We start from the raw sequence: 27739 nt of genomic DNA, 5'->3' as shown, positions 1-27739 counted from the left end.
CAAAACGTAAAAAGATTATCAGATGGGTCTCTTGGAGAAACTTATGAAATCTGTTAGAATAGAAGAATATCGTGTATTTTCGTGATCAGGAAGCTGGAAGCTTACCAAGTGTTTCCGGGACATTTAACAAATCGGTAGAGTAGAAAAGAGAAAAAAATTAACGTGGATAAGGTAAGAAAGGCAGGGGAGAAAGAAAGGTATTAAGGGATCTAGGAGGTTTAGATCGTCGCGAAACAGTAACGAAAACAGGCAATGACAATAAGGTATCGTTGTCACTGAGAAGAAGCCGACACAATGAGGCCACAGCGGTATCCAGTTCCATTTCACGTGCTACTTCGTCTACCCTTGTTCCACAGGTACTATATATACCTAGACCAAAGGACCATTGACCCATTCGAAAGAAAAGCTCCACTAAATCTTTCTAAAAATCCTTCAGAACTTTCCCTCGGTAGGCAAGTAAAACGACTTTACTTCTGACTGTCCTGAGAACCTAATCCAATTGTGCGGTTAGCCTAAACTGGATTTTTTTTTCAATTGCGTGTGACCAACAAAAGTAAACAGTGTGAATCTTTGTATATATATATATACATACACTGTAGCTCTGAAATTCATTGACTATTAATTTTTAATCCGACCACCCTTACGTCTTACACGAAGAGGGTCGGTCGAATGATCGACGTATGGGAAAGGAAAACGACTATTAAGTAACGATCAAGCAGTTTTTTGTCCGCAATCACTGGGTCAATTAAATTACTGCGTTCGAGGTCTCGCTTGCGAACGGCTTTGGAAAGATCATTACGGTAGTGGCCTTCCCACGGTGAAAGAGCGAAGGTCGATGGAAAGATGGAAAACGAGTTCGATGATTGGATAGCATAAATTTTTTGCCAAAAGTCCTGCCGGTTTTTTTCTTGTCAACGAGAAAAGTCGATGGATCGCACAGTCATCGACCAATCATCAAACCTCGATATACCATATAGTACAGAATGAATAAGGTAAAATGACCAAACTGCCTGCGCATAATCGTTTTGTGAGAACATTTGGGGAATCCAACCGATGGTGAGGAATAACGAAAAGCGGTGTTTGTAATTATAGCAGCGATTAAGATTCAAAGGAGTCGCGTGGTGGGATTTCGGTGAAGCAGCTTGGGCGGTCGGAAAGAAATCGTTGTCGATGCGTTGCATACAAAGCAATCGCTTGGTAATATAAGAAGAAAGCGGAAAACCAGGAAGCGGATAAGATCGGTCCTGGCTAAAAAAAAAGACGGCACCGTGCTTAGTCTGACTCATCGGTGATTAATTGGTAGGCCCGCTGCGTTCTCCTGGCAACACGAAGCGGTTTCTGTGGTGGGAGAGAGGAAAAGCTACGAAACTCACATGGCTGGCCACGTTGTTGTAAATTCAATTATTTAAGCTGCGACGCGACGCAGTGGGCGTTGCATACGCAACTGGCGCGTCGTTTAACGCAATTACCCCGCTGCCGTGCAGACGTGCGTACATTTCAATTGCCGAAAGCGCGCTTCGAGCACCGCTACACAGCTCCACCGAATTTTCTTTCTCACGAATCCATCCGAAGCGATAATCCTTATAAATTCGAGCTTTAATTCCATCTATAAAGGGAATCGATATACGTATCGATATGGTGCTGGTGGTAATTGTTGAATTTCATGCGTGGAACGAGACGATTTTGCGTTGAAACGAGATGTAGTTGTCCATGTAAGGGGAGTATCGAAATTTTTGTGGTGAGAGGGGGCAATAATGGGAAAGCTGGTCCGGTTATGGTACCGTGAAGCGAGAGTTGGAGTCGTTGGAGCTTGGGGTTAATACGGTGGCCGGTGATGCACGACCAGCGCAAAGCTGCGGCTAGCGGCTCACCGCACACCAGCTGCCTGATGTCGCTCAAGTCGTCCGCAAAAATCTATGCCTCAACCCCTCCCACGCAGCCTATTCCCGCCAAAATTCTCCGTTATACCTCATTTATTTGGCGAGACGATCCCCTAGATAGGATGCACCATTAGAGTTCTTTCCCGTTTAAGCAATAAATTCGCTAAAATCACACACATTGTTACCAAAATCTTACATGTAGACTTCAGGATATTGGGTTAATCGTATAGTGGTAAGAAAAAGCGTGCTTTCTTCGCATAGTAATAAATAACGATAATCTAACACGAGAAGTGGAGTGACACCAGTGATAATTGCAAAAATAAATAAGCAATTGATTTTCTGCATGGGTGCAATACGATGTGTTTACAGTATTTAATTAAAAAGCTTTGTACCGTCAATGCAAATCTGGTATTAGAAATCGATAGATTATGGGCTACACGCTTAGTTATCGATATAATCGAGTAATAAGCGTCATTACTGATAAATGAGATGAGCCGTATAAAAAACTGGATGATTGGTGCTTTTGTCGGACTATTTTGCTCTCGGTCTCTGGGGAGATTCCTGAGGTGTAAGCTTCACGGGACTAGTTTCGGCGTAAAGTATCTTAGCGCATACACGATTTTCACGATCGATAATCGCGGAACAAGAATATTAAGAAGTAAATAGCAAACGAGTTTCCGGAATTGGCGATCGAGCGTCGATACGGAGCAAGCGTGGAGAAAATAATGTTGAACATTAATAAATCGCGTCCGGACGCGGAGGGTTTTCAAACGGGTTTAACATCGGTGTACGAGCAATATCCCTGATAATAACAGGTTGGGAGAACCGATACACGAACGCGCGCTGCTGCTGTTTCTGCTGTCGCGCACCGCTCACCAAACTTCCACGAGTATCAGGCACAGCTTGACAAGGCCAACTGCATACTTTATGCGTAAACCAGAGGCGACACTCGACAAAAATCATTGCCTATAACCGATTTACAACGATCACTCTAATAATTACCAGTGAAAAACTAACAAAACGCTAATTCCATTAACGAACGGATAATCTCCATGAAGAGCTGATCTTGCTGAAGGAATAACCAAAAAATCATCGATTGATGGCTATCGTATTAAAAAGTTATAAATCTCATCGTGTTCTCGTTAAGAGCATAAATCATTGACGATGAGTCCAGTTGGATTTTTCCTCATGGGCGATGCGAGATTTGCAACGATTGTAATTCGAGAGGATCTTTGATTTTGAGAGTATATGGTTTTGGACAAAGAGGAGGAAGAGATGTACTATAACTGTGAATATGGCCGCGGAGCGGAGGTTGGTGTATACCTAGGTAACGGGGCGCAGTATCGGTGAGGGATCAGAGCTCGCGAGGCGGGAAAGAACAAGAACAGCTAGCACGAGCTCATATTCCACATAATGAGAGCGGCGGCAGCAACATCAGACAGGCCGACATCGGCGCGTAATTGAAACCTGCCCGCCGAACCAACTAACTGGTCCCTCAGAAGCGGCCGTTTCTCGGGAAATCAAGCGGACCTCTTATCCGATCTCGCACGAGAAATCACGACTAACCAATAAAGCAGTTGAGCCGTCGATAAACTATCGTGCACCCGTTGCTGTTGTTCTTCCTGTCCCTCCTCTCCCTCTCTCTCTCTCTCACCCTCGATACACTGGTCCCGCTCAAACCGATCGAAATTCGTTAATACATCGATCGTCGAGAATTAGTTTTCTCCGAAACCACACAGCCAATAATAATCTCACGCGCGGCACTCTTGACGCGGAAGCTTCTGCCATGTGCGGTTAAGCCTACCCGCTGTTCGACTTTGCTTAAGAATATTATTAAATACAAAAAAAATGTAATTGCTACTTACATACTACATTGGTCAGCAATGGTGGCCATCAGGTTGAATAATGGAGTCAATTCCAGAAATAAGCAGCGATATGCAACATATTAAATACATAATATCGTGTTAGATGCAAGATGTAATAGAAAATAGGTGTAGTGGAAGAGGGATAAGAAACTAACTGAAAATTCTGATTTTTCCTCGTACAAACGTCGTGTATAGCATAATGATTTCTCCCATTTCTCCGCTGGCAGGTAGCAATTTTGTAAAATGTGTCGAGGTTATCGCATTGAAAGAAGGGTGAGCATTATCTCGTTTTCGAGAATACTAAATATTTTTTAAACAAATGTTACAATCAGTGTTATGTTCGATATTATAAAAAAAAATGATCTTATCAGTGCCTATCGATCGGTAGCTTGGTAGCTTGGATATATAAATTAGCGAGAAACATATTAATATTAGAAATTTGTGCATCAAATTGCTCGAGTATTGTTTGGAATTCTTTAGAGCTTGTAGCGTGCCAGGAGCAGGCGAAACGAGGCGAATAAACACGATTCGAGGAGGATTAGAAAAATGAAGGAAAGTTTCAGGGAAAGGTGATTATCAGGAATGAGGTGGACGTCTCGAGGCCGATCCGTCATGATCAACGAGAGCTGTGATTTAATTGTCAGCGTGCACAAAATGCCTCCTTCAACCGTTCAGTCGAAACTTTCCAAGAAAGCAGCAATCAATGCGTAACGATACCTTACAATGGCACGCTATGACGTTTTATGCATTAACACGTTACCTCATTGATATGATATAGCGATGGAAGGTTCTAACGTGGTATAATAAAGTATATGCAGGGAAGGAAATAAAGTTTGCACGAGTGGACGAAATTGCTGAAAGATTATGGTGAATAGGTAGATTTTGATAAGCGAAGATATAGGATGGGGGGATAGTATAGCCATACGAGAGAGAGAGAGAGAGAGAGAGAGAGAGAGAGAGAGAGAGAGGGGGAGAGAGGGAGGGAGTTGTCGGTGGTTTGTAAAAATGGACGTGCGGTGGAGGATGGCAGTTAAGAGGAGGCATTTAGTGGGCGGTAAAGGGTATTTTTTCGACGTGGAGAGCGTGTGGCGTGTACGTAGCATACGCAGGCTGCAGGGGACTGCGGCTATCGTCGGACGGTTCGGGTTCGATCGGAACGGGCGGTTTCGTGGCGAAACGAGTTGGCAGGCAGCTTTTCGCGAATCTCGCCAACGAGCGTCACGATATCCAGTCCGGGCAATTATAAAACTGTTGTAGAGAACCACCGCCACCGCCACCGCGAACACATGTTGGTGTCCCCCTCACGGCTGGCCGCGACACGGCAGTGAACGCGCGACACGCATGCACGCACGCACGCACGAACGCACGTTCTTCGCATGTTTTAGAGGCCCCTGCATCTCTGTGTGTCGGTCTGCTCGCGTCGCGGTTCTGTATAATTTGACATGTTGTCGTACACGTTATTATTCAGATAGATCTGAAAGATACGCAACTCGAGCGTCCCCCCCCCCCCTCCCTCCCTCCTCTTCCACTCCACTCCACCACCTCCACCGCCGAGCATTTCTCTAACCCCTCGTTTTCTCCTGTCCGCTGATCCGTCTGCCTGCGTGCACGAGCACGCCCGGATTAAATGTCACGAATAGCAAGCTCCGGCCTGTCACTTATCAGAATTATACTTGACGCTCGGTGTGAAATCTTGCCCCCCCCCCCTCTCCCTCCCTCTCCTTCCCTGCCCCACCCTCTCTTTTACACCCTCTCTTTCTCGCTCCTTCTTATACAATTTTTTCTCCCACCAAACTCGTGTCTATCAAACGGCCTACCACCACTCGACTCCGCTATATATGCGCACTTCTTATCCGTCCTACTCTGAATAATTATTACCATTCCTGACGTCAAACGTGATTTCTCATTTGCCACCTGTACATGTTCCATTTATTTCGCGCAGCGCAACTCGTGTAACGGAACGGAAAACATCGAATTAACACTGGAGATTCAAACGACGAGAATATTTTTCTCGCCATCGACCGGTTATTCCTGGAGAGCATCGCGCGATCTCGACAACCGTTTCCTTCGAAATATAGACAGTCCTCGGCTAGAAATATTATGGAATTTTTGAAAAAACACGATTTATTCGTTATTGCGAACCGATGGGATTTGTTTTTGGATAAAAGTTGATAAATTTGAGTTTTTCGACGGTCTGCGATGGTTAATTATTGGAATTATTGAATGGATTCGCAGATCGGTAAGAGTGCTGAAAAACGAGAGGTTAATCGCGAGTTGTCCGTTGTGCTGGACGGGATCAATTATCGAGTAGTCTGTGACCCGTCGGTAATGGTAAGCTGGACGGATGTCTTATTCATTAGGGTAAAGTTGCGATCGATCGATTAGCGGAATCGGGAAGTATATATCTGCTTTCGTTGTATTTGGTTACCTATATGGTATACATATATACAATAGTGGACGTTGCAGGTAAATAAGAATAAATTCTTCGGGACAATAGTGGAACACGCCGAAAGAGCACCTGGCAGTCCGATTACTCAACGGTTTTGAGCTTGCTGCGATTTATATCAAGCAATTAGCTTAGCCTGTAACGCTAATTGGAATGAGACCACGTACGCGCGCCAGCCTAAGGAGCTGATAAACATGGCTTAACTCTCATTAGCAACTACCCGTTAGCAAGCAAGATTTTTTTCACTTACGCTTTTATGGCAAACATCGTACACTTATCTGGCTTTGTGTGAAAAATATGAAAGTTTTATCGAACCGACGAAAAACGTTGTTCCCAGCAGTCAATAATATGCCAAAGCATTAATCTTCGCTCCTCCGTGCGGAAGAATAATCACCGGGGATTAACGCTTATTAACATATTAAGCAAGGAGTCGAAACCGTCATCGTCGTCGTCGTCGTCGGAGAAATTCCGCTGAGGATTGCAATGCGGAAGATCCGCAGCCCTCCGAATGTAGCAACAATTATGTTGATTATATCCAATTATAATTCGCGGCGTAAGAGTATAATCTCGATTGGCATTGTGCTTGAATTACACTAGATAAATTTATCGCCGGAAAACATTGAGAAGTCTGATTACTGCGGGTTATATCGAAGGCCCCTATAATTGCGACGAAATTATCATTTTATCGATGCTGCTGATGGTGCGATCGAAATAAATGGACACTCCTCGCGATCATTATTCCTAAAAATACTGGCCAGTACGCGATGTTAAGGATAGATAGCGATTTACAAGGCGTGTAGTTGAAAAGCTGGAAAATATCTATCATTAATTGGGATGAAAGTATATTGCGCGACGCGACGTCAAGATTACTTTTATCATTACAAACATTTATTCCAACAAGAGGAGGCATAATTTCATCAACCTTGCTTATCCGTGCATTTTGATTAAGGTAAACTGGCCAAAAGCGAATTTGTCCCCGTTTTACGTAATTGATCCGGGTGTAATGGGGAAGGGAATAAAATGACTATTAATTCAAAGTCGTTTCGTGAAAAAGGAAAAAGTACAAGAATTAAGGAGCAGCGAGGGAAAGGAGGTGGGGAGACGAAGGAACGCTTATCTAGATGAAAAAAGGGGCGCTGGTAGAAAATGAGGTTGGGAGACGTTGAGGAGGGTGCACCTGCTTCCTATCGGTGGTTCTCGTCACTTTTGCCGGGTCGACGCGCGTATAGCGTCTCACAGTTGAGTAGTCGAAGTAGGGAGACAAGGGAGTGAGGAGGCAAGGAGCCAAGGAGCCCCATGCACATATATATACATAAATGCATTGATGCATAGGATCCAGTCGCGCGGAGAGATCTCAGCCTGATATAGAGTCGAGCCCTAAACATCCACCATTATATTAAATTGTGTATATTTCCCTTCATAATTACTCGAATTATACGCATTATGTAAATCGCTATGTTAATATCACCATGGACAGCCTTCTCCCTTTTGCTCGCTCCTTCTAGTCTCGCTTTGCCGAGGTCGTCCCCTCCCTCCCCCCCCCCCCTCCTCCTCCTCCTCCTCCTCCGATTACAGCAATTTAGTCGAAGCGCGCGCTAAATGTTGCTTTATGCACTTCTTATGTTCTACTGGAGCAGCCACGCCAGGAGGCGGCACTAGATAGCCAACTTCAATGCTTAACGCATGCTCCTATTTGCATAATACCTCTCGCTCTTATCCTTTCCAGTACACTTTCTCCAAATTCTCGAAAAATCATCTCGTGTACAGGAATAAACAGCTGGTAACTAAAGCTCCCGCAATTATTGTTCTGTTCAATGAAGAGTGAAAGTGGAATCATCGTACACACACATATATATAGGTATTCTATTTTTCGATGGAATTAAAAAAGATTTAACTACAGCAGGAGATAACGGCTGATCTCATTACGGCGTCCAATTATCGAATGGGCGTTCGCATCGGGAGAAAATGGACCGATCGCAGGCAATTTGGATGATGATACGGAATTATCGGATGCAACGGGGGCGCTCGAGAGACTGGCGCTCGGCAGGAGTAGACTAGTAGCCTGCTGCTTTGCACCTTGACTGCCTCTTTACAATGTTTTACCTACACTCCTTGCATGCTCCATCGTTTTACTCCACAGAGAATCCTGCCGGAGAGAGAAAATCGTTACGCGAACCCGTGTGATTTCCCATGCAAATTGAGTTGTCCGCCTGTCATTATGCTAATCACCGTAATGACACGTCCAATAAAATAACTCGCTCGGTTTTAATCAACTTCGTCGTGTCCCGAATCAATGAATCTCTCTTATCCGATCTATGTATATATATATATATACTAGCTTCAATCAGATTACCGATTTATGAAAAGCTCCCTGAAAATTTAGATGCGATCTCTCACGAAGTTTTTCCGGTATAAACATCGTTCCGCTTCGTTAGTGCCGTGGATTTATTATGAGAAACAAATTAATATAGAGTATACGCGGTATACTGTTGCAGGCGTTTTTTTTTCGCAGAACTGACAGGAAGCGATCTCGGAGCATCATCCATCACAGGCGCGAATTAATCGGGAGATGGTCTTCGCGATGCTACTATCTTAGAAAAATGTGGTGGAAGAATCGTCGTTAGATTGACTCAGCGTGGGAGTTTAACGGAAACGTCCTCTGCACTGCGGAGATGGCGCGTTACGTGCGTGCATAATGCATATCGCGTGACTCCGTCACGAATCTGGACAGTTACAACGTGTACACGCGTAGCAATATCACGTATCAAGGGAATCTCGGTATTATCCTTCTCCCTTTCTCCCCCTTTATCTCACCTTCGGTGCTCTCTTCGGTTTCCCGACGTTTGGCATTTTAATACTTCACTTGCGCACGGGGAAAACTAGAATTGGCCGGGAATATCCGGAGAGGCCCATATTCCGTAACGACCTTGCTTGCATAATAAAGAATCAACACCTTCTTCCATCTACAGGGTGATAAACCTCTGCTTATACAATATATAGAGAATTCTATGTGTAGCATATAGAAACTATACTGGCAATTCATTAATTAGCTGGTAACTTAACTAATTATCCAGCTCATTGTTGGTTAAGCACGTCATGTGAAATATGACAGCAAGCTATTGCTCTGATAGTGCAGGTGTTTTTCTACGGTACCTGTGGCTGCTTCCACACGAGCATAATTATGCTATCTAATGTATTATCAACATTTAATCTTGTAATGTACTACCATTCTTCTGCTACTAGGCGCATCACTCGTTGCTATTTTGCTTTTTATATGAGTGAAACTTACTATAGTATAACTGCTTTTTTCTTTCAGATTATAATGCCACTTGTGGTCTTATCATATAAATAAAGCATTGCATGATGAATACTTTGGTTTTTTGAGTATACAATAATAATAATTGTTTTCAAGTAGGATTTTGTATACATATAGTGTGGCACGATTTGTAAAATGGGGAAAAAACTAGTGGAAGGCAGGCATACCCGCTGAGCATTTACGAGCTGCGGGATCAGCACGTTGGCCAATTATATCTCCAGTGTTAGATAGTGGCTCCTTCGTCTTAACGGGCAGTTAGTGCCAACATAAATGTCCCTACTGCACGCTTTTAATTGTCAGCTTATAGTGCAATAATTCTGAATACTCCATGGGAAACCAAAACTCGTACCATCTACCAAACTTCCATATACTTTAGTCATAGATAAGTCATCCATCGATCAATCGACAGAGAAATAATCTAGTTTCGATAAATTTATATAATCCACAAGTCTACAATGATTCTTCAGTAATTTACATAAACTAGGCGCTAATTAAATTAAGGTACCATAATTGGACTAGGCTTTGGAACAGTAATAAGAGTATACAAATTATTTACTTAACTCCTTTTTGCTAATTATAGCAAACTTGATAAACCAGTAGCAGAGGGAAACAAACACTCAACGAATGAAGTCTTTCCGGTTCTTGTAAAATCTGCCTTTGGCAAAATTAATCGCGTAAGACCGGTTGGAGGTAGTTTAAAGAATATATAATCAGACATATATTTTTAGTTAACGGTTAACATAACAAGCGAGGAAAGAAAGTTTTCCCAAATCAGATCGATAAAACAATAGATTCTGACGTCCATACTAATTAAACCACGATTGTCAATTAGCTCAAGATAGTTAAATCCACATTCAATCCAAACTGGATCGAAACAGATTAATACAATTGCGGAGTACAACTCGCATCGAGGAGAAAATACGTAAGAATATAAATCTCTGCCGAAGGGCTAATTAATTCAGAAAAGTTCTTATCCAATGAACAAAAAGGTGTACGAGCATTTTGCTATACTCAACCTTTTCTCTCTCTCTCTCTCTCACACACACACACACACATCCACTGTATAATATCTTCTTTCGCTGCTTCCTCAAGGTAACAAAAGATCAAAGGTGCTTAATTACATCTCACCTGCTAATTAAGTCATGTTACACGGAGATAAAAGGCGAGAGTAGGGAATTTCTGGTTCTTGGCGAGTTTCTCGTAAGCGGATATAAAGGTGGACGTTGAAGAACGTCGAAGGCAGAAGGAGGAGCACAGTTCTTTGTCCAGTAGTCAATTAACATGACGATTAAGCTATCGCGTGTACAAAAGCCCTTTCCGTAAGTGGAATAAAAGTAGAATGGAGCGGTGACACGGTTGTGCCCCCCAAGCCTAAAGAGAAGTTTGCTCTTCGGTTCGCTTTACAAGCGTTACACGAAAGCATGTAAACAAGCTACAAAAACGCTCCACGGCTTTTCTCCACTCGGCCATCTATATACCTGCAAGACATTTGGCCGTATTTTTATCGCCCTTATTTAATCGCTATACCCCAACAATCCCCCGAACCTTCCACGTCCAACAATTTACATTCCTAATTTATACATTTCTCAGGACAGCCTACGGGACCGACAGTTTTTCCCGCGAAACCAACTAAAGTAACTTTCACGGCTCATATTTTATGCTCGTTTCCTCTCACGCGTTTTCCCCACCGATCTACTACCGATAAGCCCTCTACTAATTTCACGATAATTCTCGCTGCGCACCTGGTTACCACGATTCATTCAATTCCATACAACGTTTAGGGTCGTGTGCTTCCTATACAATCGAAAAGGCATTTACATGAACGGACCATTTATGCTTATACACCGGTACGCGTTCCGATGTCGCGCTGAATTTACTATATATATACATTCACTTGACATTCGGTCGTATCGTGGCCCAGCCGCGCGCATATATTAATTGGAGGGAGCGGAGTGAGTGAGTGAGTGAGAGAGAGAGAGAGAGAGAGAGAGAGAGAGAGAGAGCTTAGTATTAGGAGGATGTAAATTAGTGAACGCGGATGGAAGATTTGCTGGCGACGAGTCTCGCGTGGGCGTGACATTCGTTTTCGAACGATCCGGTCAAGTCTCCATGCATTCAGGTATTGCATAGGAGAGAGATTTCCTCGTTGCTCTCTTTGGCTCGACGGCGCGGCGCGGCTGAGGGGATAGGTGGGTGGTAGGATCGATAAGGCTTGGGATCTATTTGAATTTTGGTTATTAATTTCGTGAGTCCCGCTGCGACCCCCTCGTGCGTGTCAAGGGCCAGAGAGCTGGCCCCTTCGAGCTCGTGGATGCTCGTGGATGCTCGTGGCTGGTATCCTCTAAAACTCGTTGGATTTTCTTGAGACAATGGCCGCCCGCGGAGCTGATGTCTCCGACGACGTCTGGGACGCCCCGTTGCGACGCGAGCGCCACGCTCGAACTGTTTTACTACTATAGAGACGTCAGTTATCCGTCCCGGCTGGGCCCGGGCCCGTCCACCACTCCTCGTATTCTCCGGGTCCTCCACGGACTCGTTCCAAGACCCCCCGACCACAAACTCTCTTCTCCGAAGTGCAAGAACCCATGTGCCTTGACACTGACAGTGATTCGTGCCACTCATTTTCTTATAATGCCATGTGTGCTCATCCAAATTCTTCTTTTATGCAATTAGCCTCCCTACCATGATTTATCAAGCAAACTTTATTCGAAAAGGAACATTAATTCCGTTCTATGTACTCCGCATTAGCCAATTCCACGAAAATTAATCAAATGACGGACGACGATTAATTATATTTTATAATTCATTTCATTTTATCAATGTTAATTGCCACGTTGACTACATCCATCTGCTTTTGGCAGATCGATAAATCAATTAGAGAAGCACTTTACTTCCATGGCTATATATACTAATTTTCGAAATACTTGTCAATTGTTTTCTTGCACGTTTATTCAACCGCGCGATCGTTATTACTTATCTGGCGTTGCGGTGAAAGGAGCAGGAATAATATTGCTTGTTTCGGGTCCGGTTTCAGATCGCTTCTCAATTCAATCCAGGGGACTGCATAAAATGCGCGACACACGGCGAGCGAGACACGAAACTGCACGAAAAAGAACTCGGCGGATTTATAGCATCAATCCTACCATCGTTGACAAGAACAAATATCGACGATAAAGCGCACGCAACTTCAAGGGATGCACGAGGATAAATCCGCTAAACAATAATAAACGCTTTTATTATACTTTAAAATAATCCTCTTAATCTTGGGATATTTTTAATGCCTCTTGTATACATAAGAAATAATTTGTATAACACGAGTGTACGACCTTTTTTCGTCTACTTGTCGACTGATCAATATTGGAGCAAAGAGGGATGGCTGTTGCACAATGATTAACCTACAATTATAAGGAGAATTAAATGTTTTGAGAAGAAGGCCTGATGCTTTTATTGTACGAGAGATGCACAATTTATTTGCATAATTTATTCGTACGTTCCACATTCCATGTGAGGAGCATTATCATTATGCGATTAACCGGTACTTTCGCATCAGCTTCCCTTTACGTTGGACCATTTATTATCCGCCAACAAAATTAAATAAATATTTGCTTTCACGCAAAGTAAACGATAGATCGACGTTTGTACGAGAGTGCTGCACTTACTTGAAAATTACAGCCACTGGCACTTTTACCTAGCATGCTCTTTGTAAGAAGGGAAATCATAAACTATAAAGCGCTATATTGAAATATATGTATATATACATATATATAGTATACTTACACCCTGATTACGACATGATTTTGTCCAATGGTATCCAGCATCGCAGAAAAAATGTAGTGATTCGACGAGTATGGAAAATAAAAGAAACATTAAAAGAATCTTGGAAAGCATTGTTTAGAAAGAAAATCAACTTTAACTTTGAGACTCGAAAATAGATGCGCGAAAGCATAAAGCGAACGGTAATGTTGTATTTATTTGATAATTTAATCTCCAAACGGTATTATATTTCTTACTGTTGTACACACTAGATATTAATCTGAGCGAAGAGAGTAGGTACTTTAATTCCAAGTTAGCCTGTACCGTACCGAGTTGGCGCGATAAACTAATTAACATAAGAAAAAGTAAAAAGCATCAGTGCGAATCAAGACGACAAGTAATTAGGAGGTAATTACTGTGGAGTAATTAAAATTGTGTAACATCGTAGAATAAGACGGTGAAGTAATTATTGTCTAGTTTTGCTAGTAGTAAACTAACTGCACGTAACTGCTATCAACACGTGAATTATAGTATAAAAAGCAACGATAAAAATCGCCGTCAGCGATGTAAAAGTCATTCGGTGAATTTTTCCCAGCGACGTATACATTGCTAATGGGAATTTAAAACGTCTATCCGGGAGCAGATAAAATACGCTTATTACGGGATCAGTCTCGGATAGCATGTAATCGCGTAAGCGGTTTACCTGTCCGAAAACTTTCTGTATCAATGAGATATTCTTATAATAACACGTGTTCCATACTTACGGATGAAGGGTCCTGGACGTGGACAGCGCATGAAACAGAAAAATCAAGAAGATACAAATTAGCCAGATCGCTCGAACGATGGACAGTGGCGTCGAAACGTTTAATTTTCAATTTCAGGGACGAAGGGCTGGCAAGGGAGAGAAACGGAAAGCCGGCGAATCTACCACAGCCAATATAGTCGTTTTTCTTTCTGTCCTTGTTCTTTTGCAGTTTTGCGAGCGCGGAGCCTTAATGCGCTACACAAAAATATGCAGGTGAGTACAAGACTGGTAGATGGGCAATGTTGCGCGGGCCAAATAATAATTGGAGCTTAATCGGCGCGCCACTCCATTTCGTGGGACAAAAAATCTCAAAGAATTTCTAAGTATAAAGACGTTCGACAATTTGTTATGCATGCTCTCGCCTCGACGAAAATTGCATTTAATTTGACATTCCGGCCAGTGTTCGTGAGGAGGACGGGCGGGGGTGTGCGATGTTTACTACTTCGTGAATGCAGGTGTCCCATTTAAAAGGCCATTCTCGCTTGTTTAGCATAATACATAATACGTATCGAAGCCACGTACTGTCGTTAGCTGAAAAATGATCTCTACCCACCACAAAAATTTGCTCCTCATCGCGAGCAGTTTCGCAGAACAGTTTAACCCCGGCAAATAAACGAGAAAATATCTCAAAATTTCTCATGTTTTTCAAAGGTACAACAAAAATCGCTGAACTACCATTTTTTCCATTTTCCTCTCATGAAAAGCAACACGCAATAAGAAACACGTACAGCCTTTGCAAATTATGCAATTGCATAAATTTTGTGGCTGCATAAAGGGACAATAACTTTGCGGATGAAACAAATAATTCTTTAGCGAAGCTTTTGATAACAGGTACAATCGAATTTTCATCTATATTAATTGTTATATCGATGGAATTACAGGGGGTTATTGTTTGCAGATTTTGTATATAATTGTCGATAAAGAAATGGGAAAGTTTGGAGATAGGGAGGTTCGTTTACCCGAATGGATCGTTGCTGCTTTATCGAAATATTTTTTATCCCTCGACGGACGTTTAACCCGTTCCAATCAGTCTCCGGATAAATTGCAGTTACGAATTCACGTAACTCGTATTGCTTGCGTCGTGGTGTCGCCGTTGTGTTGCCTCCCCGTTTAACTCCTCGCCCAACAATTTTACCGCTTCCCGAGAATTTAGCTTGTCGGCAGATACATGCTACAAAAAAAGTACGACGCCTAAACAAGCGCGAAATTTTCTGGGCGGAATTGAACGAGCACCACGCGTGGAAAAAGCGATAAATTTTCGCCAGGAATATGGATCGGTGTTAGTTTTTTCCACATCCTTTTCAATCATGTTTCTCCAAGTAGTAAAACGTTGGGACGCGTCAATTAACTTCACGGACCGCATCATTGAGGCAATTTACTTTTGGAAAATAAAGGTCTGGCTTGTAAGGCAAAGTTGTCTAATGAAGCTGAAAGTTTGGCGGAGGGTTAATCTCAAAGTTGCCGGAAAATCCCGTGCGAAACTTGCGAAAATTTTCAGTCGAAAGATTCGCACCGTTGGGATCCTTCCCATAAAAGAGGCTTGGTTAAAATGAGAGTTTCGGAGGGTGCTCGTAAAAATTGTTGATCTCTCATTCGGAGGTCGGCGGTAATATATTGAGAAATTAAAGGATTAATGATAATATCGGTAAGTTTACGAAAAGCAGCGAAAATGCCGCATTATGCATAATTTCGTGTAACACGATGGTTCAAGTTTTCATATGCTGCCGTTACATGCTCAATCGCTCTCCCCTTAGTTTGCACAAATTAATAAAAAGACGAAATTGAGGTAAAGGTGGGAAAGGAGAGGGAAAGAAAAGGAGAGGAAGAGAAGATGAGAGGCCGAGAATATGTTCATGAAGGCAAAAAGAGTAGTCCGAGTAAAAGCTTCCCTCTCCTTCCTTCCCCCCCCCCCCCTCCTCTCCTACCGCGCGATTGGTACTCCCGTAAAATCGCCTTTGGCTCTCACTGGAGTTTTAAATTTTAATAATAAAGCGAGGGAGTCTTGCGTTGTTGGGTGTACGATAGGAGGAAGTGGAGGAGGAGAGGAGAGGGAGAGGGAGATAGGAGGGAGGGGGGGAGGGGGGGTTGGAAATTAAGGGCGTCAGGAAGAAGCGATGTTGGACGCAAACCGCAGCACAGGAACCGCCACCACCGCGTAATTGCCGAGAGCTCTCACTTACCGCCCGACCGCTTCTTCGATTGATTATTATTTTTATCGAGCTCGACCTATCTGACCCGGCTGATGACCGCCAATAGCCGTCGTCGCTCCAATCTCCTCGTAATCAAGATCGGTTTCTTTCCAAACAGCTGAGAAAGCAACGCGAAAAGAGATTCAACACGACTCCTCGCGCTTTTATTATACACCGTATCACGCCATATCACTCCCAAAAACGCGCGCGCACCAGCTTATACATATTCCAGTTTGCAGGGATATAAACGCTAGTACCTGGTGCGCTGAAAAAATTAAATAATCTTTGATCGGTCGTAACTGGCCCGTAGCGCGAGTCTCGCTCCCATGCTGGCGAGCTCCATAAATTGATTAATGAGACTGTGCCTTAGGAAAATAGCCATATCGGGCTCTAAGCGACTATAAAAGGTGACCTCTGCGTTAGGGTTTATCCTGATCGAGGAAAGTATAAGAGCGAGGTACGAACGAGTGAGGTATTCGAAGCGTGTGGAAAAACACGAGGAGCGCGGCATAAATAAAAAGAGATGAAGAAGGCAGGCGACAAAAGCGTACGTTCTGTGTAGTGTTCCGAGTGTGGTTTCTTCAGGGGTGGCACATCGCGCAGGGAGGGAAAACTTGGCGCTCAATGCCGAATAATAATTAGCTCCGCGCAATGTTAATTTACCGTCTGTGTATATATGTATAAGAAGTGCAGGTAATTTCTCACAGGGACTATATTTTATCGGCCAAGCGAGTCATACGCTGCAATAGCAGAGTGCGAGCGAGAAAATTCGGAATTATCGCGCGCGCCCGCTCGCCTCTTCTTGGCCGCGCGTCAATGTACAAATTGGCGAGATTAATTAGGGATGCGGCAGCACGGTGTATGAAAAAGCAGGAGCGGGTGTTTTGGTTTAATTCGGCGAGGCTGAAATTTATGGATGAAAAATGATCAGTCGGTTTAATTGATGCAGTGACGTGGTCACAGCTGGTGGCGCGGGACGTTGGATAAATAAGCGCGTGCAATACGCAAAGAAGCTGAATTAAGTTTTACACACGCGATGTAATCGTCGAGTACAAGCGGGTCGTGCGCTATTTATCATCGGAAATCTGGCGCAAAACGAGCGCGCCGCGCGCAATCTTGGCTCGAGTCTGGAGCATCGGGAACGTTTACTCATTTGGAGTAAATTATTCCAAATAAATGAGCGTATCCTCGAGTGTCTACATCCCGGAGACATTCGTTTACTCTTAATTAATGATCCGCCGAGAAGACGGCGCGATTAATTGCGCGCAATCAGATCGCCGTAATTAATTACTCGGCGTTCGAGCCACTTTACTCGCCTGCTCCTTATTTCCATGCGTGGCGCGTAATTCGAAATTACTTTGCCAAATCGAAATCGTGCATGCAGGCGCACTTTCGTCCTGCCGTTTCTCGCTCCTCGAGACGCGAGACGAAAAAAATGATAGGCGGTGGCTTATCAGTTTTTTTCTTCCGCGTGAGAAGAGCATAGCGGGTACGTATAAGGGGTAATATATTATATATAACGCGAGGCGACGCGGCCTGATGGTAATAATATCAGATAGTATCCAGCGAGCGGATAGGAGGAGCATAGGCGCACGAGGATGGTTTATGACGTGCGAGCGAGCGAGTCGAGGAGGAGAAGGTGGGAAAGACTTTACGACCCACTCGACGCTACGGAACCGTCTTGGCTGCGTCCCCGGCTACGCCTCGGGTAAACTTCCTTACTAAACCCTGCCATACGAGCTCCCTTTCTCATATAGAGCCAAATAACTGTGCTCCGCTGCCACTCATACCCTGCCAGCAGTAAAGATCTTATATTTCAAGGAAAACGCACTCCTCAGACTAGCTACTCCGCACCTTCCCGTGAAAATTCCCTCAATTTTACCTTAACGATCTTAAAAACACTTATTAGGTCTACCTGGCTAATCTGGATATAAACCGCCATGGAATGCTACGATGTAAGAAGTTGTAGATTAAACATCTCCGAGAGGTAGTGATTTCTGATTGTAAAGTAGAGGTTGCTCGTGTCGCGGAGAGCGTGCGTGTCGTGGTGGTTGTTTGATCAAACAAAGTAAAGTATGGCTTCTCTCGACAAGGGAAAAAGGGCTTCTTGTATTATTCAGCTCTAACAAAGCTATATTTTATTCCATGCAAGCTACTATCAAGCATCACTTTTTTTCTCTCCCGGATGTGGCCCATATATGCTAATGATCATGATAGCCGCATGCAAAATGACTGCACTGTCACCCGATACTCTTCACGGTACAGACTATTTTTTACTCGGAGCGCACCTGCGATCGTCCGACTGTAACTACGGAATTTCACCATGACCTTACTCACGCTGAATTATGCTTTGCCTAACACGTTTTAACTCGGCTACCAACTATAAAACTGTCATCCCGTTAAAGTCTCCACTCTTAATTATACAACTCTGACTCTGACTCTGTGACTTTGCCCCTTGCACGATACTCCGTGCCTCGATCCCTACGGAGTCGTAGCTATAGCATAAAACAATGAATTCCAGTTTTTATTGTAACATTGAAAATGAGTTTTAAGATGATTCGAGCAATTTGTTACACGCGATGCGTGCTGCTCGATAAAGCTTTCTTACCGAGAATCGAGAGGAATCAATGTGCGAACAAATTCTTCATCGTGTTCCTTGTTTATTTTTTAGGGCTGGAAATGGATTAACGAGGAGTCCAAACGCTAGGAGGCTTGCGTGTGACAATGTTTGCACGCGGTTTCCAGGTAAGACGTAAGCGGTAACGCGAAGGCCAGGAACCCGGCGATAAGGGGAGTCGGAAGGCGACGAGACGGAAGCGCGAACTGGCCGCTTTCGTGGGTGCCACCGAGGCTTGTCAAGCCCACTGAAAGGCTATTAAGATAGTGCGTTCAAGCCATTAATAAAACTCCTCTAACGAATCGTCCTGGTGGCTGGAGGAAGCTCAGATTGCCGGCAGGGATAACTACCCGTTACGTACACTCTGCAGGGATTCATTAATACACAGTTCCTATAGCGATTCCTATACATTTACATGCTCGTACTGGAGAAACTGCTTCTTCTTCTTTCCCTTGTTCTTTTTTTATCGCACTGACACGCCTATTAACCATAATTAAAATTCATTCTTCTCACTTATGATAATCGTAATAACAGCTTTGCTTCGAAACACATTTTTCCTTGCTACATTTAACTTGATAAAATTTACAAGACGCTCTGCTCTACTTGCAGACCTCGGATATGTTTCGCACACTCGGAGTAAAGTTGATCGAGAGATGGGTCGAGTTTGGTGGTATAGGCCGGGGCCATAGGTGAGGTGGAGAATAAAGAGCCGTTAAAAGCATCATGCTACAATTCAAACATTCGCTTGGATGATGAATAACCTGGACGAATCTTATCCTGGTATAGCTGGAGATGTCTCTTTACATATCCGATGGCTGCATGCAGCTACGGATCAAAGGTCTGGCAAAGTTCAACTCCCACGCACCAAAGTGCCCATGCTCCCTTCAATCTTACTGTAAAACCCACTGACTCCATCTCCCGCAATGCAAGATATTCTCATTTCAAACTAAACGCTGCCTAGTTTCGATCGTTATTCCATACATCTATATAGCTATATTCGTTGAAAAAAGGAAGAAAAGTAAAATATTGTTCCAAAGCTTTATTACGCCTTTTGTACAAGTTTTCAGAGAATATTAATAACAGCTGCAACGTTTTTCTTGCTCCGGGGGATTAACGCGGATGGATAGAGTAATAAAGGGTACGAGTTGTTGAAATTTCACATCAGCATTCAATAGTCGAATGAAATTCTGCTCTTGTTTGAAAAAACAGGATTTTCCACGAGTGTATAGTAATGAGCTTTTCAATAGGGAATAATTGGTAGTTTCACCCAGATTTCCGCCGATAGCAAATGACTCGAGTTTCCGTGGAAAATTCATTTGCCACACGCAAGCGTGTTTTGATTAGATTTCGAGCAGAAAATGAAAGAAATGTAGGAGAAGCAATTACCCACATGAACGGATCATGAATTACGCCGATTTCTCGCGTTAGTGCGACGCGTGTGAGAAGAACTTGGTTGAGAGGACAGGAGAAGGGAAATTTTTCCTCGGAGGAAAATTCACTGGTACATAATTGATCCGTTGTTGATCAGGTGAGAAGCCGTTAGCACCAGAGTCTCACGTTAGCTATCAGATCTCCACTTTTCGTTTCCGCCGATAATTAATGAAAATGAAAAGCCTTATATATACAGTCCAATCTTAAAAATGATTACTCGCCTATTCAGTTTAATTGTCATTGGAATACAATCGTAAGAAAAAGTTTGTGACCATGAGTCGAGGAAAAGAGGACAACCGATGCAGATTTAGATATCGAATATAGCTCGGCTGATCGACGCACAGTGTGGCACTATCTTGCGTACAGAAAAAATTCTATATATTTACGTATCAATGTCAATTATAATATCGCGCGCTTCGGAAATGGGAGCAACGTGAACGAATATCACTGGGAGGGCCAGAATAATTCCAGATTGAACAGGCGTTCGTCGAGCCGATGAGTGGCGCTTCCGTCAGTAAGTTTGGCCCCTCCTGGCCGCCCCCGCAAACTCTGGCCCCACCATCGTTTTATGCCTGTGGGCGTAACCCGAATGGACCTAATAAATTGTTTGTTGTAATTAAATGAGTTCGAGGGAGTCGTGTAGGGCACTGGTAAACTGGCAGGGGTTGGGGTTGGGGTTGGGGTGGAGGCGGAGGTGGCGCGCGGAAGAGTGGAGTAGGTGGAGGTTGTGGATGGGAACCGTAGGTGGAAAGGGGGTTAGGGGAGCAGGGGCCCCTATATATAAAGGAATAAAGATGAACGGCCTATGGATGGGCTGCTATCTGCGCTGGTGGAACAGAAACACGCTCGCGGCGCGACAGCCCCTGACAAATGACGGCCGCTCCGGCCTATTGCCGCCGCCCCTTCTCTCATCTCACCATCTCCGCATCCCCCAACCACCCTTCTGCCTCGCGAACGGGCCACGACGCATGATTAAACGGGACGAAACCAAATTTGCCCCGGTACTTTTCCGCAAATCTATATCGGCTAATCACCCCACTGCTCGCCTGGCCAATCAAGAATTTTTAACATTCGTCCTCTACACCTCCCCTCCCTGTTATCCACCAGTGAGAATTTCATCCGACGGTTGCTGGATTAACGAGAGAAACAAAGAAACATGCATAAGTAATTTATTGGTCGGCGGCAGGCTGCAGGTACCAAAGCTCCGGAGCCAAATTCGTTTCTTTCGGATGGAGTTAAAGGCGCAGCAGGGACGCGCGCGCGGTACATCAGGAAGCGTAGAAAATAAGCAGGATGTTCCTTGACGAAGTCACGCGGGACGTATTCCATTTGATTTGCAATTCAAGCGACTTGAACTCGCGCGCTCCGCACGGACGCTCTCCTTGTTTCTCTCTGTACGCGTGAGCCGCGCTTCGCACCAGCGCCAGGGACGAATAGAAAGTTGCCGCTGTTTCTCCTGTCTCGGGATGAAAACACACTCCGCCACTTGCCAAGTGTGCCTTCGAGCAAATTGATTTTCGTCTTGGGAATTTCCTTCCGCGACCCCGCGATTCCTGCAGTTTACAGAAAATTCGAGAAACACGTGTGGCAGGCCTGCGCGAGAAACGTCATAATCCCTATACGAATTTTCATGGATGTTCTCGAAACGAAGCTAATACATGCTCGCGCGGAACTTGGATTTATTGTGATTTAAAAATAGTTTCCCGAAGGGACGATCCCCTCGATATTGACCTGATCTAGTGCCGAAGCATCGGGAATTGAAAATTTTTAGAGCCCCACTGCCTGGGGCATAGACGAAGGAAATAAAATGTAAAAGAGCGGGGTGACAAAAAGTGATTTTCACCGTTATATCATGACCCTTTTACTGGCGGATCTACGCCGCACCGGCGGCAGGGATGGCCCGGAGAAAAAAGAGAGGATTTATTTTGTTCTGGGGAAAATATATCCGAGCGATAGTGCAGCTAGGTTTGCGGATGGAGTGGCGGGGTGGGGGGGGGGGGGGGGAAGGACCCGATGGATTTGACAGAAAGCTTTACAAAGCGTTGTCGCGCGCTATTTTGTATTTTATTTTTGAGCGGCTCGCGGATTGGACACGGACGTTAACAGCACTCCTTGTAATGCTTTATAACGCTGCTCTTACGCACCTTCGCTCTTTCTCTCTCCCTCTACCGCCACCCCCTTGCCATACGACACAGTGGGGGAAGAGGGATTTTTCACGGTAAAATATGACGACAGCGTCCAGAGCGTTGAGTGCATCGCAGTATCCACCTGCAAAAGCGTAGATTTTAGCCGAGTGCAGCCACTTCACTCTGGATTGCCGATCGCGAATCTCCACGCAAATGTCCCTAGTTTTCATATGGCCAAATCTCATAATACTCGAGAATTTTGTTCGGCTGTTTTCTCCTGCCTCGTTCGTGTCTCTTGTCACCATTCGTTGGATAGAAAAATGCAAATGAGGAGAAGCACTGATTTAGAGGTACGTTACGCATTGTAGCTCCCTTCTTCATTGGCCAACAAAATTGAATGTAACGAGGGTCTAAATAACAATGTGAGTTATGAGCACTCTGGCATGCATTATGTAGGTACTAGCGATCGCGAGCGAACCAGCTGAGAGTCTAACCAGTGCGGTTCCGATGGCGCCTTGCACACGCGCATGTTGTAAGATGACCGAGCGGTTAAACCAGGGGCGGATTCTAATTAATAAATTATCTTCGTCTTTATTATCCACCAGAGTTATCATTCCGTATATCTATAAAATATCCTACCTTTTCATCGTTTATTAAAGTTATCAACATTATTAAAGCAACTAAGCTGTACAGTCTAAAAGCAATGTAAATATATATATATATATATATATATAATAACAATAAAATACAGCACGATTTTAAAATTTAAATTGCTACGAAACGATGATACATGAAGTTATATACTGGTGAGATAAAGTTTTGATCGGTAAGAGAGATAACGAAGGAATTACGAAGATATTGCTGAGGAATTGTGTTGGGAAGCAATCCGTCCCTGAGTAACCCACGACGATCGAGCATAATGGGGTTCCATTTGCCCTGCGCACGCGCATTATTGCGCGGTACGAGTGCATCTTTTATTCATCCGACAGAGTGGAGCCTTAATTTGAATTGAATAGGATTTATAAACTATTTCAAATTATAGTTGCGACGCATGACCAGTACAGGGTCCGATACTACCGGCACAGAACTGACCGCCTATGAGTTGGATTTCTGCCTTTTCCAATCGAAGCAGCAGGTGTATTATAGCCACTTTACCATGTTTTCTCCTTTCTCTCACGTAATATCGCGCAAAAGCCCACATACCTCAGTCGTAAATCAATGTGATTTCTGCAAAACTCACATTGCTTGAATTTTTCTACTCTCCAAAGCCACAACGAAAAAAGGACATATAATAATATCCATAGAAAAAATGAGTAAATTTCATCAATCAGTAATTACGGTTAATCAAGGTAGTATGCTATTTGTATGCCAAATGTAAATCAGCATTCATAGAATGATAGCATACGATTTTTCATCAAACAAATAAACAAATCTATATTAGGGGAGACTGGGACTAATTGCCTTATGAGTTTAGTTGACTAATTGCTTATATAATTGCACTAATTATGCACTGTGAAGTATCATGATCGCGTATTTATATATATATTTTTTAGAGTCATTGTTAGAAATGGCTTTCATAGTAATCACAACTATCTGTGTGATTGAGTGTATTATAAAGAGGATTTGTAAAATTGCGAGTCTGATATTACACAAAACGAATCAATCTAATCAACTATATCAATAGTAAGGTCATAGTGCAAAAATAATATTCAAAACACAACGTTTGCAAAAGAATGGCATTTTAATTTTGCGGGGAATCGCGTAAAGCTAGCCATCTTTTATAGTGTGGCACAAGGTGTCTGGGGTTTAGTTGAGAAGAAGAAGAAGAAATAAATAATAAAATTTTTCGAACGTGCAATCACCAATGAGGAATCTAGAATCAATTCCGCGATTAACATCTACCTAAATACCATGCAAAAGACAATATGAGAATTGCGAGATAGCGCTGCTGTAAGGAATCTAGGAGAATTTCGCGAACAATTACGGAGGCATCGATTGCATCAGCAGGTGCATACGGTCCAGCGCACGAGAGGCATAAATAGCCTGGAATCCTTTCTTGCCCTTACCCCTTCTCTTTGCTCCTCTCCCTCGAGTCGAGATTTGGTTACATAAGAGAGTTGAGGCGTCTCGTGGTGGAATTCAAAGTCCCTCGGGCGTCGTTGGTTAGATTCTTCTCGCGACTCGTGCACGAACGAGTAAATCCACCCCTCTCCCCTTATTTACCTCTTTCTTACTCTATCTGTTTGTTTGTTTTCTTTTTTTCGTTCATGGCCGTATCTATCGTGATGCCAGTCGTGATGGAACGTGGCGGGTAAGAAAATGCGGCGAGAAAAAGCGAGGATTGCGCTATTCGTCCCCGGTTCCGATGAAACCGGATAAGACTCGGCGATTGAGGCGAGTCCCAGCTCACCATCTCTGAAATGTGACTGGCAAAAAGGGACCGAAACTTTATTGCGCTTAATAGAAATGTATCGAAACGTCGGTAACTTGTCGCGAGGCTTGCGTACCAGTTCGACCATTCCCACGTGCTTTGGTTCCAAATTAAATCGTCCGCTGTGTCCCTTGGCTCACTGAGAAATCTCTCCCCCCCCTCTATTATCAAGCCTTCATTACGCGAATAGAAGAACGTGTAGCGACAACTTGGAATAAAATTCTACAAAAATTCTATCTCCATCGTGTCTCTTCTGATTATTACTCTTTTTTATTATGATAAAAGGTATATATTACAATGGTAAGAGCCTCGACGGTGCATGAGATTTTGATAAGTCGGATGTAAGAAAGCTCGCTTGCGCCGGATAGACAGCGGAGGATTATTCGCAGGGAGCAAAGCATACGTGGAGTTACGAGGGGATTCTATAACGGCACTCGTCGTAAATATGGTAATCTCGAAGTATCAGCGCTACCCGGTGGGTCGGGGACGATAACGACCATTATGCGAATACGCGATGAAAAGGGAATTAGGGGAATCATTTGTTAGCCGAGCTGTCCGTCGCAGGTGATATAGTCCCTGGAACGTTCGCGCAAAGACACTCCCTCTGCTCCCATCCAACGTCGCAGTTAGCTCAATTTCCCTTCGGACGATCGACCATGATCACCACAAAATTCAGATCATTCTTGCGGAATAAAATACAAATATATCTATATATAGGTATTGGTCAAGCTCAAACAGTATTCAATAACAAATCTTTATTCGTCGCTGAGGAAACTCAATGTTTATAAAAAAAATTGCTAAATATTTTGGATACGGCTATATAGCGGATGCCCGTGTCTCGGAAATGTAGTCAGCATCGATATAAATCTTAGGTCTGTCGAAGATATCGTAGCTGTCAAAGGAAGACTCGTTTCTGCAGGCTGGATTGTTTTGCCAGGGTGAGGAACGTTGGCTAGGTCAGGTTTTATTCCCACGGGATGCGGCTGGTAATGGAGCAAGTCCCCTTTGCTGGATAGGAGTGCGCGAAGGCAGCAAGAACTGCGAATGCTTCGCGTTATGAATTACAGATTGGCGAATGCGTATGCGTACATATCGAGAGAGAGAGAGAGAGAGAGAGAGAGAGGGGGGGGGGGGAGACGCGCAAAGTACGCAAGTGCAGATAAATACACACACAAGCGGGATCGAGGAGAGAGTCCTGTTCAGGGACAGCAGCAGCCAGCAGGTTGCAGGTTGTAGGTTCGCGAGGGGTGAAGGAACGCCCGCTGTCGGACTCTCCTTACGTGCCTGTCGTCCTCGACCAAGTGGGAGGAGGTTCGATGTAGCAATGGCTCAACACACGCACGTCTTTGAAAAACTCACGCACACCGAGCTTATCCTCGTACACTTATAGAGACGCGGCGGGGTACGTCACCCGATTAATTTGTTGTTAGCAAACAGGTTGGCAAACTGCAAGCGGATGCTGCCTCGAGCAAATAAAGGAGACTCCATTTATTAAGCCGGCAATAAAATAGCGCTCTCCTCGGCTCGAGGCTTCTCTCTCTCTCTCTCTCTCTCTCTCTCTCTCTCGTTGTATCCCCTTCTATTTCGACCTATCCTTCTCCATCCGACCTTTCTCCTCTGTCCGTGGGTGGAACGCGGGGGTACCAGAGGACCGGCCTGATTTATGCGAAAATCGGAGACTCTGTTTGGATTCAACCAACCTAGGTATACTGAGTGGAAGTAATGCCCTGTTATAAGTCTAGATTGGTCCAATCCATCCCAAAAGACTATATAAACCGAGTCGAGGATCTTTATATACCTTTCGAACGGCAGAAATTTTTCTGAATAAATTTGATGAAAATAACATTTTCATCGATGTTAAGTAAACGGTGACAATCGTTGATCAGTCAGTAGAGGATAAATAGAGCAATTAGGCAACGGTTAAAATTGATGCGCTCTTTGATCAGCTCGGAGATTCTCTAATTAGGCTTGTGGATCGGGCCCGAGAAGCAATTGCATAATCTCGATCTGACAGCTTAATGCGGGGATTGTTGGGGAGTGGAATCCTGATCGCGTCAGGGTATCGAGAAGGAGCGGGTGGAATGCGATCGATCCGCACGACGAAACCGTCCGCGTCGCACGGTTCGAAGAGCCGCCCACGAGTATTCACGGAGCTCGTGTTCTATTCATTGCTCGTTTTTTATCATATGACGATGGGGAGGATGGTACCGTTAAGGGACCCCGCACATACCAAGAGGGTCACGCTACGCGCTCCGGCCGGGTCAGCACCATAAGGGACGCACGAATATTTACACGAGCTTTTCCACTCTTTTTCAATGATCGATTCTTCGGCGTGATCAGGAACGATATAGCGCTTGTATAATTTTATGGAATACGGCAAAGGGTGGGTTCTACGTACGGCGAGGAGGTGAGAGAGGAAGGAACGATTTGCAGGAACATTGGCGGTGGGGAATAACGAGGGTTAGCCGAATGAAGGGTCGATCATTTCGAATGGGTGGCAATGAGGATGACGGTGGTGGTGGTGGTGATGGTGGTAGTGCTGGCTATGCCATCGGTGGCTTCGGGCGTGCACGTCCCAGGCAACGGGGCACCATGGAAACGACGTCGCTGGGTCCCATGCTGCGCTAGGAAGCATATATCCTCCGCTATCTAAATAATTATCGCGGCCATTACCATCACGTGGCGTTGTCCACCAACGTTGTGGAACCAGCGACGCACCATAGTATCCTACCGCACTCTATTGCCACGAGTATTAGCTCCGCATAGACTTACGTATATATATATATATATATATATATATGTGTGTGTGTGTGCTTGCATATAATCTCCACCAACCAAGTTTACATCGCCTCACCTAAAGCCGAACAGCAACACTTTACT

The 27739-nt window shown here is 44.1% G+C and overlaps 1 protein-coding gene across 1 annotated transcript in view; it reads right to left on the bottom strand.

Moving 5' to 3' along the window:
- sowah (sosondowah) overlaps positions 1-27739 on the bottom strand; it is a 90327-nt gene that overhangs the window by 12744 nt on the left and 49844 nt on the right. The window contains exon 7 of the mRNA XM_066746157.1: positions 26117-26131. Within this exon, the coding sequence (XP_066602254.1) occupies positions 26117-26131 (15 nt within the window). The remainder of the gene's footprint in view (positions 1-26116; positions 26132-27739) is intronic.

Source organism: Prorops nasuta, unplaced genomic scaffold (assembly GCF_024137725.1).
Source record: "Prorops nasuta isolate Cenicafe-Biocafe unplaced genomic scaffold, Cenicafe_Pnas_1.2 PNAS00003, whole genome shotgun sequence".
NCBI classification, from domain to species: Eukaryota; Metazoa; Arthropoda; class Insecta; order Hymenoptera; family Bethylidae; genus Prorops; species Prorops nasuta.
The sequence above is the reverse complement of the archived record's forward strand: the minus strand, read 5'-3'. Positions and strand labels throughout refer to the sequence as shown.